At 46.2% G+C, this 9,827-nt stretch overlaps 1 protein-coding gene across 2 annotated transcripts; it reads right to left on the bottom strand.

Moving 5' to 3' along the window:
• Nucleotides 1–8,297: 8,297 nt before the first annotated feature.
• LOC127409927 (protein FAM89A-like) lies at nucleotides 8,298–9,827 on the bottom strand. 2 transcript variants are annotated; one of them, XM_051644914.1, is made up of 2 exons: nucleotides 9,393–9,827; nucleotides 8,298–9,043 (listed from the first exon to the last, which is right to left on the bottom strand). In XM_051644914.1, the coding sequence occupies exons 1-2, from the start codon at nucleotides 9,657–9,659 to the stop codon at nucleotides 8,768–8,770; spliced, it is 543 nt and encodes a 180-aa protein (XP_051500874.1). In that variant the 5' UTR covers nucleotides 9,660–9,827; the 3' UTR covers nucleotides 8,298–8,767. The 2 variants fall into 2 exon arrangements, with proteins under 2 accessions (XP_051500874.1, XP_051500876.1); XM_051644916.1 differs by having other exon boundaries at nucleotides 9,408–9,827.

Here is a 9,827-nt window from a genome sequence, read left to right as displayed (position 1 = left end):
CCATGCCAATTTGAGCGGGACACTACTCAAAAAACAATAACAAATGGACTTGTGTCATTGTAGCATACTAATACAGAGCATCATTATAGTGTTCTTGTTGAGATAACAGAATTTTCAATGAGGAATCCACAAAGATCATTGCAAAGCCTACCTGATAAAGAAATCAACATTAAAAAGCACTCGCAACCCATTTTACTGTTATAAAACGTCCTGATTACTTGCGTAACCTCTGTTCCCTGATGGAGGGAACGAGATGTTGTGTTGATGTAGTGACACTAGGGGTCACTCTTGGGAGCCCGAGACACCTCTGGTCTTTGATAAAAGGCCAATGAAAATTGGCGAGTGGTATTTGCATACCACTCCCCCGGACATACGGGTATAAAAGGAGCTGGTATGCAACCACTAATTCAGGTTTTATGCTGAGGAGCCGAGACAAGTTCCCGGCCATTTCAGCAACTAGTTCAGTGTTGTGGCAGGAGGGACACAATGTCTCGTTCCCTCCATCAGGGAACGGAGGTTACGTAAGTAACCAGTACGTTCCTTATCTGTCACTCACTCGACGTTGTGTCGATGTAGTGACAATAGGGGTCCCTACACAAAATGCAGCAACTGGCTGAACTGTGTTACTTGAATTGGCAGTGTGCCTCATAGCCAGCGCACCAGGCCGACACGTAACCTCCCCCAACAATGTTATGAGTGTAGAATGGCCCTTTGGGACAAGTCGACTACCCAAAAGATAGAGACGGGCTAGCCCAGCCGTGGCCTCTTATCCCCTTTTTTTCCCACTCCCCAAAAAAAGGGGGATTAACCGACTGGGCCAACCAGGTCTAGTCAGGGGGGGTGTCCCTCCCAAGGGGAGGACACCGCGGAGACCACACCCCACCCAGAGGTTTTTAAGTGGAAATACGTCACATGGACTTGCCGAGCTATGTCGGAAGTATGCCATGTGCAGAAGTCCCATGGTAGGTCCTACCCTTCAGGGGAGGAGTTACTACAAGAATGGAAACTGGGGCAGAGGAGCCACTGCCCAAGGAAGACGCAGTTTGCCAACAGAGAAACGAATTAGCGGAAGATATACATTGCATGGGGCAACCTACGGGGAACCGCCACATGCGGAGCACCTACCCCAGTACAGGGCTTTAGTTAGCTCATGTACTGGGCCGGCATCGAATCTCTCCGAAAACCCGTCTGCCACAGGGCTCGGAGGAAATCAACCGGGGAACGCAGTTTGTGAACACTACTGGGAATTAATGGCGCACGTCTTCAGCTCAGGGGAGGCGAAAGGTGCTATGCGCAAGCGATACACACGGCCGGCTGTCCAGGACTTACCTGCTTGTGCGTGCCACTACACGGGACGAAACCAGTTCCACCCGGAGGTTGTAGAACCTCGCAAAGGTGTTGGGTGTTGCCCAGCCCGCTGCTCTGCAAATGTCTGTTAGAGAGGCGTCCCTGGTCAAGGCCCAGGAGGCCGCTACACCCCTGGTAGAATGGGCTCGTAGCCCTACCGGAGGCGGCACGTCCTGGGCGCGATATGCCATAGTTATGGTATCAATGAGCTAGTGGGCGATCCTCTGCTTGGAGACAGCGCTTCCTTTCCGCTGTCCACCAAAGCAGACAAAGAGCTGCTCAGAGACTCTAAAGCTCTGTGTGCGATCCAAATAGATGAGTAAAGCGTGCACCGGACACAGCAACGTCAGGGCTGGGTCTGCCTCCTCCTGGGGCAGCGCTTGCAGGTTCACCACCTGGTCCCTAAAAGGGGTCGTGGGAACCTTGGGCACATAGCCCGGTCGGGGTCACAGGATCACATGAGAGTAGCCCGGACCGAACTCCAGGCACGTTTCGCTGACAGAGAACGCTTGCATGTCTCCTACCCTCTTGATGGAAGTGAGCGCAGTCAGGAGGGCAGTCTTCAAGGAGAGTGCTTAAAGCTCAGCTGACTGCAAAGGCTCAAAGGGGGCTCTCTGTAGAACCTGAAGAACTACAGAGTGGTCTCATGAGGGAACGAGGCACGGTCTGAAGGGATTCAGCCTCCTGGCACCTCTCAGGAACCTGATGATCAGGTACATTGAAGTAGGGGCTGTAAAACCCCTTCTTCATCTTGGCCGGAGGGACAGGTTCTATCGCATCCTTCCGTAGGTGGGTAGCGATCTCCGCACGCAAGGTAGCAGCGTTTTTGTCCTTCACCGAGGTGAAGTGGATGCCGCTGAACCTGGGCAGACACCTGGCGAATTGAATCACATAGCCGAGTCGGACGGTCTCGAAAGCGCAAGCCACGCATCCAAGCTCCGAGCGAGGGGGACCAAAGGGACAATCTCGTCGGACGTACCGGCAGGTGGGGCCTCGCGGCGGGGCGGAGCCCGAGGTGCCACACCATGTCGTGGCCATGCTGAGTCCAGGAACATCAAAGCACTTACATGGCTCCTTGTGCCCACCCCCGGAACAGCCTGGGATGGGGGAGGAAGTGGCCTGTCCTCGTGACCTGTGGATTTGTGCCACAGCTGGGTGTGCAGGAGCGGGGAGACCACCGCTGGAGCGCCAACCCTGCAAGGATGAAAAGGTGGACGGTGGTTGTGATGACGGCCGTGCACACCGGTTATGTGACCCAGGGAATGAGGAAACCGCTCTTTTGCTGAACTGTTGGGTAGCGCAGCCACTTGGGCATGCGGCGAAATTAAATGAAAAAGCAACAAAAGATTCTCCTCCTGGCCCCCCACCGGGGGATGGAGTGGTCTGTTTACCAGCTCCAAGGTGGGTTTCATCATCGCTGTGTTGCCCGTCTCAGGGGTGCTTCGAAGACTTCGTGGGTTCTTGGCGGCCGGCCGTGAGATGGGTGGTGTCTGCTTCCTGCGGTGGGCTCCAAGCCGGGGCTGGGGCCGGGCCGAAGGGGCAGGCTGCGGCGGAGCCGGTGCAGTCACCGCAGGGGGACGCCCTTGGCGACGAGCAGATGGGGTGCGGGATCTTGAGCCGCACTGGGGCAGGATGTGTCGGATAGCCTCCGTCTGCTGCTTCACCGTCGAGAACTGCTGGGAAAAGTCCTCGACGGTGTCGCCGAATAGGCCAACCTGGGAAATAGGGGCAGCAAGGAACTGTGCCTTGTCCGCCTCACCCATCTCGACCAGGTTGAGCCAAAGGTGGCACTCCTGGACCACTAAGGTGGACATCGCCCGCCCGAGAGACCATGCCGTAACCTTCGTCACCCGGAGAGCGAGGTCGGTCACCGAGCGCTGCTCCTGCATCAAATCTGGGGCGGAACTATCCTCGTGCAGTTCTTTTAGCGCCTTGGCTTGGTGGACCTGCAGGAGAGCCATGGCTTGCAGGACGGAGGCGGCTTGTCCAGCAGCACTGTAGGCTTTTGCCATCAGGGACGACGTGAACCTACAGGCCTTGGACGGGAGCTTTGGGCGTCCGTGCCAGGTGGCGGCCCTCTACGGGCATAGGTGCACCGCAAGCGCCTTATCTACTAGAGGAATCGCCGAATAGCCCCTGGCCGCCCCGCCATGGTGGGTAGTGAGGGCGGGGGAGCTGAAAGATCAGGACCGGGCAGTAAAAGGTGCCTCCCACGATTTTGTCAGCTCCTCATGCACTTCCGGAAAGAAAGGGACTGGAGCAGGGCGTGGCTGCTTTGAGCAGTGCCGCGAGCCCAGGAACCAATCATCGAGCCGCGAGGGTTCAGGGGAGAGCGGAGGGTTCCACTCTAGCCCGACGCTCGCGGCCGCCCGGGAAAGCATGTCCGTCATTTCCGCATCAGCCTGTGACTGGGCAACCGTCCCCGAGGGGGGGAGCCCAGCTGAGGCTTCTGCGTCCGGAGGTGGTCCCATTGGGGTCCCCAAATCGCCCCCAGTGCTAGCCGCGCTGGCCTCATACCCATAGGTAGAAGGACCGAGGCGGGGAGCCGCTGGGCTGGGACCGCAACGTTGTCATGGTCATGTTTTCGCAGTGAGCACATGATCCATCCATGAACGCTGTCTCCGCATGGGTCACGCCCAGACACGAAAGACAGCGATCGTGACCGTCCGAAGTTGAGAGGAAACGACAGCAACCAGGAATAACACACAAACGGAAAGGCATCTTTAAAAAGATGTTCCGTGTGTGCCGCTCTTTCTGAGAAATATACTCTTTTAGAAAAATATACTCTCTTTTTTCTGTAGAAGTGCCCAGGGGCATTCTCTGCAGTACACCAGTGCACAGGAGGGAGAAGCTGCTGAAATGCACCGTCAGATCCAGCAGAGGTGAATGAATAGTCAGTTCAGTAAACATTGACCATTCGGCTCCGAAAAGAAAATCTGAATGAGTGGTTGCATACCAGCTCCTTTTACAGGTGCATCTCAATAAATTAGAATGTCGTGGAAAAGTTCATTTATTTCAGTAATTCAACTCAAACTGTGAAACTCGTGTATTAAATAAATTCAATGCACACAGACTGAAGTAGTTTAAGTCTTTGGTTCTTTTAATTGTGATGATTTTGGCTCACATTTAACAAAAACCCACCAATTCACTATCTCAAAAAATTAGAATATGGTGACATGCCAATCAGCTAATCAACTCAAAACACCTGCAAAGGTTTCCTGAGCCTTCAAAATGGTCTCTCAGTTTGGTTCACTAGGCTACACAATCATGGGGAAGACTGCTGATCTGACAGTTGTCCAGAAGACAATCATTGACACCCTTCACAAGGAGGGTAAGCCACAAACATTCATTGCCAAAGAAGCTGGCTGTTCACAGAGTGCTGTATCCAAGCATGTTAACAGAAAGTTGAGTGGAAGGAAAAAGTGTGGAAGAAAAAGATGCACAACCAACCGAGAGAACCGCAGCCTTATGATTGTCAAGCAAAATCGATTCAAGAATTTGGGTGAACTTCACAAGGAATGGACTGAGGCTGGGGTCAAGGCATCAAGAGCCACCACACACAGACATGTCAAGGAATCTGGCTACAGTTGTCGTATTCCTCTTGTTAAGCCACTCCTGAACCACAGACAACGTCAGAGGCGTCTTACCTGGGCTAAGGAGAAGAAGAACTGGACTGTTGTCCAGTGGTCCAAAGTCCTCTTTTCAGATGAGAGCAAGTTTTGTATTTCATTTGGAACCAAGGTCCTAGAGTCTGGAGGAAGGGTGGAGAAGCTCATAGCCCAAGTTGCTTGAAGTCCAGTGTTAAGTTTCCACAGTCTGTGATGATTTGGGGTGCAATGTCATCTGCTGGTGTTGGTCCATTGTGTTTTTTGAAAACCAAAGTCACTGCACCCGTTTACCAAGAAATTTTGGAGCACTTCATGCTTCCTTCTGCTGACCAGCTTTTTAAAGATGCTGATTTCATTTTCCAGCAGGATTTGGCACCTGCCCACACTGCCAAAAGCACCAAAAGTTGGTTAAATGACCATGGTGTTGGTATGCTTGACTGGCCAGCAAACTCACCAGACCTGAACCCCATAGAGAATCAATGGGGTATTGTCAAGAGGAAAATGAGAAACAAGAGACCAAAAAATGCAGATGAGCTGAAGGCCACTGTCAAAGAAACCTGGGCTTCCATACCACCTCAGCAGTGCCACAAACTGATCACCTCCATGCCACGCCGAAGTAGGCAGTAATTAAAGCAAAAAGGAGCCCCTACCAAGTATTGAGTACATATACAGTAAATGAACATACTTTCCAGAAGGCCAACAATTCACTAAAAATGTTTTTTTTTATTGGTCTTATGATGTATTCTAATTTTTTGAGATAGTGAATTGGTGGGTTTTTGTTAAATGTGAGCCAAAATCATCACAATTAAAAGAACCAAAGACTTAAACTACTTCAGTCTGTGTGCATTGAATTTATTTAATACACGAGTTTCACAATTTGAGTTGAATTACTGAAATAAATGAACTTTTCCACGACATTCTAATTTATTGAGATGCACCTGTATACTCGTATGTCCGGGGGAGTGGTATTTAAATACCACTCGCCAATTTTCATTGGCCTTTTATCAAAGACCAGAGGTGTCTCGAGTTCCCAAGAGTGACCCCTAGTGTCACTACATCGACACAACGTCGAGTGAGTGACAGATAGGGAACAGATATTCAACCAAAGGAAACCTGATAAAAGGGGTAGGACTTAATTTAATCCATTGGGATTAAGGGCTACAGAAGTCCACAAAAATTAACTGTGTAGTACCTGATTCAGATTTAAAAGTCAACATGAAAAGGCATTTGCAACCAATTTTAAATCAAAAGAAAAAAGGTAGGAAACAACCCGATTTCAAGAGGACTTAAAATACTTTTTTAAACTTTTGTTTTGTGAAACAATTTACTTTTCTGAGGTGCAAACATTGCATAATGGAATTTTAAGAAACAGAAAAACAATGACAATGCATTATGAAATTTGATTTATTTTGTATTGCTACCATACAATTAAACATACAAAAGTTATTCAGCAAAACTGTCCATGGCAAGGATTTTCAGAAAAATGCAAATATGAAGGAAGTTCAAATTGCTTTAACATATATGTTTCACATCCCACAGACTGACAAACACAAGTCAAACACGCAAAGGCCATCTAACAGAATAATTCATCATCTTTGTATACAAAACCACTGAAGCAATTCACAACCAACCAGAGATCAAACAGGCAGAAAATGTCTTTACAGTATATGCAAATTGCAAAAATCAAGTGGGGAATTCCATGCAAGAAAATGGCAGGATCACAGCTATAAATCACTGCAGGGTGGAAAGTAATGAGATGGGTGGTGAGGAGACAGCAGTATGTTTTTCTGGAACTTTCAACTTTTGCTGTAATGAGAATGATGGAAAATTAATGAGCTGATGCACCAAAATGCTGGATATCGATATGAGATAAGATAATAGAGAGCCAGAGGTTGCAGAAACACCTGGAATCAAAGCCAAGGTGCATCAAGGCACTATGTGTGAAGTTTATTCAGTGCTGCTTTTGGTCAAAGCACCTAAAGCTTTGCTTATTGCATAACAAAACCCTTGTTGTTTTTCATGTGTGACTGTTTTTCCAATTATTGTCAGAATTTAGCCATAACCAAAGGTTATAATTTGGAAGAGTAAGTTAAAATGGAGACTTGGTATAGAAGCACCGGCTTTTTTTGTTAGAATTGCAGTATCTGCTCAGTAAGTGTTGAGAATGAACAAGGATCCACTTGATTGTGTCTGCTGGTGTGAGAATAAAACAGCTACCATCACATCTCAGAACTTTAACACACAAGAGGTAGAACAAATTCGCTCTCTCTGCTAGTTTTAAAGGCATAGTTCACTCACTCATCCTCATGTTGTTCTAAACCCTCTTCATTTTCTTTCTTCCTTCTTGAAAATCATAGAGATGTGGTACATGAGGGTGAGTAAATAACATTTTTTTTTTTTTTTTTTTGTGAACTATCCCTTTGATGTTCTCAAAAAATGAAAGCTACACTGCAGTTTCCCAAATTCTAAAAGTTATTTTTCTCACAGAAATGATGTTTGAAGAGACATAGCTGTAAATATTTGCATACCAGGCAGTATGATACACACGTCAACCATAAATCAAGAAAATGTGGGTTTAAAAAAATGCTGACATGATCTGACTGCATAGATGACTCAATGTATGCTGTGATATTACATTCAGAATATACTGTGCACAGTGATTATTTTTGGTAGCAACGCTGATTTACTTATGCCAAAACAAGTTTATTATCTTACATTATCAATACAGATTACCTTAATATACAGGGTGGCCCAAAAAAAAAGGGCCACTATGTCTGATTGCTCATATGTTAAAAATGCATAAAGAGGTTTGTACAATTTTTGGTATCCTTCTATATCTTTTTGTAAACAACAAAATGACATCACTGTGATGTCATCGTGAGCAACAACTTGTTACAAATAAAATAAGTAAATCATTCAGCCAAAAAAACCAAACAAACAAAAATTGCTCACAATTATGTCAAAGTGATGCCATTTTGTTTTTTTTTTACAAAAATCGTAAAAGTATGCCAAAAATGTTGCAAATGCCTTAGTGCATTTTTAAGATACGAGTAATCAAACATAGTGGCCCTGTTTTTGGGGCCATACTGTATATGCAATTCACTTGACATTTGAAAAGGAGAGACAGTGACACTCCCATGAAATGTTTTGGGAGGCAATGGAAGAATTTGAGCAGCAACTATAAGTAAATAAATAAAACATCTACAACACATGATCTACCATAGGTTTACATCAGGTGGAAATGTTATTGAGTTCAATGCAGCTGATTGACAATATACTTATACAGACATGTATAAGCTCACAGAACGCAATAACGAGTTAGTCTCCACAGTAAACTTGAGATGCAACTTTTTTTTTGGTGGGTGATGCTGTCATGAGTTCTTTCTGCTGGACCTGGTTATGCCTTGGATTACATTTCAGTGAAGTAAATAGCAGTTCCAGCATTTTCAGAATTAATATTTTCAAAAATACCTGTTTTCAGCAAGCTCCCAGTGAGAAATAATACTAAATCCAATGGGGTAAAGCATCAAGTCAAACCAATTTCTTTAAACTCGTAAGTTTAAACATGCATTACTGTAAACATTACTATAAAATGATATGTTTCTCTACTTTTAAAAGAGATTTTATAAAAATTCCAATGTCGATTAAATACTATATTGTAGTATTATACAATAAATAATAATCCTTGTTTATATTTTCTTATACAAGAGTCTGCTGTAAAACTAAACAATGCCAGCAAACGAAATTATGGCACAGCTTGTTTTCATTAAAGAAAAAAAAACAAAAAAAAAAAAACACCCCAAGTTTGTCTTTTAAATTGTGATATGGAAAGAGTCATGTATCCAACTATCCTTGGACGTCCCATTTTTGGGTGATGTGTCATTTCCAGCTGGTGTTTCGGCTGGTGTCATACCGGATTCAGTATAATATTCCTCATCTTCGTCGAAAAAACCGTTCTCGATCCCATACGGTCCATCGGCACTGGACACGGCAGAGAGATCCTGCCAGCTGCCCTTGTACTCCTGGATGGACTCATGAAGGGACCAGAGCTGACAGAGTAGGGACATGTCTTGCTGCCGTAAACCCACCTGCACAAACAGTATTTTGATAACAGTACACAATTTGATGAACAAACACTTTGTCTAAGCTGTAATGAGTGTTTAGAGACAGATCAAATACAACAGATTGCATACTAACCCCCCCACCCCCATCTCATATTAGCTGCATCTCAAAACCTACTGAGTTGTAACCGACTACCTACCTAGACAACATTTGTTATCAATCAACTTTTTTGAGCATCACTGGTGTGTTCAAACGTTCTGTTTCCGCCAATGATGCCTGAACATGCTGTCTAGGTAGGCAGATTAATATGCTTGGAGTCAAAGCCACTGACAATTTAAATGAACGCCTGCAGCCAGGAGAACAGCTGTTGCTTACAATCTTTACCCGTACCATCTCTTTTCTGAGCAGAGCCAGGGCGGCATCCAGGTTTGCTGGTTTATTCGCCAGCAAACTGTCTGTGTTATTCCTTCCACGGCTTAGGTCGTCCTGAATCATGGTCTTCTTCACATACATCCTCTCCATCTCTCGCCACGATCCGCCGCTGGAGTTGAGCAGTCCGCTCAGGCTCTTGGGAAGCGGAGGCAGACCCTCAATACAGGCCAGCAAGCCACCCGCTGCTCCATTCCCAACCTTACCATTCATACTAACATTTAAAAATAACACGCTAGATTTACAGAAGTGAGTATAGTAACAGCATGCGTTGATTTCCTTACAGACCTTTACACTGTAACGTCGAAAAATCCGTGTAAACACCACTACTCCGAACAACTGCTATAATCTATAACGCTGGAACTCGCACTTCCTGTCTCT

This window comes from Myxocyprinus asiaticus, chromosome 19 (genome assembly GCF_019703515.2).
Source record: "Myxocyprinus asiaticus isolate MX2 ecotype Aquarium Trade chromosome 19, UBuf_Myxa_2, whole genome shotgun sequence".
Taxonomy (NCBI): Eukaryota; Metazoa; Chordata; class Actinopteri; order Cypriniformes; family Catostomidae; genus Myxocyprinus; species Myxocyprinus asiaticus.
Note: the sequence above shows the minus strand (reverse complement) of the source record. Positions and strands in the feature narration are given on the sequence as shown.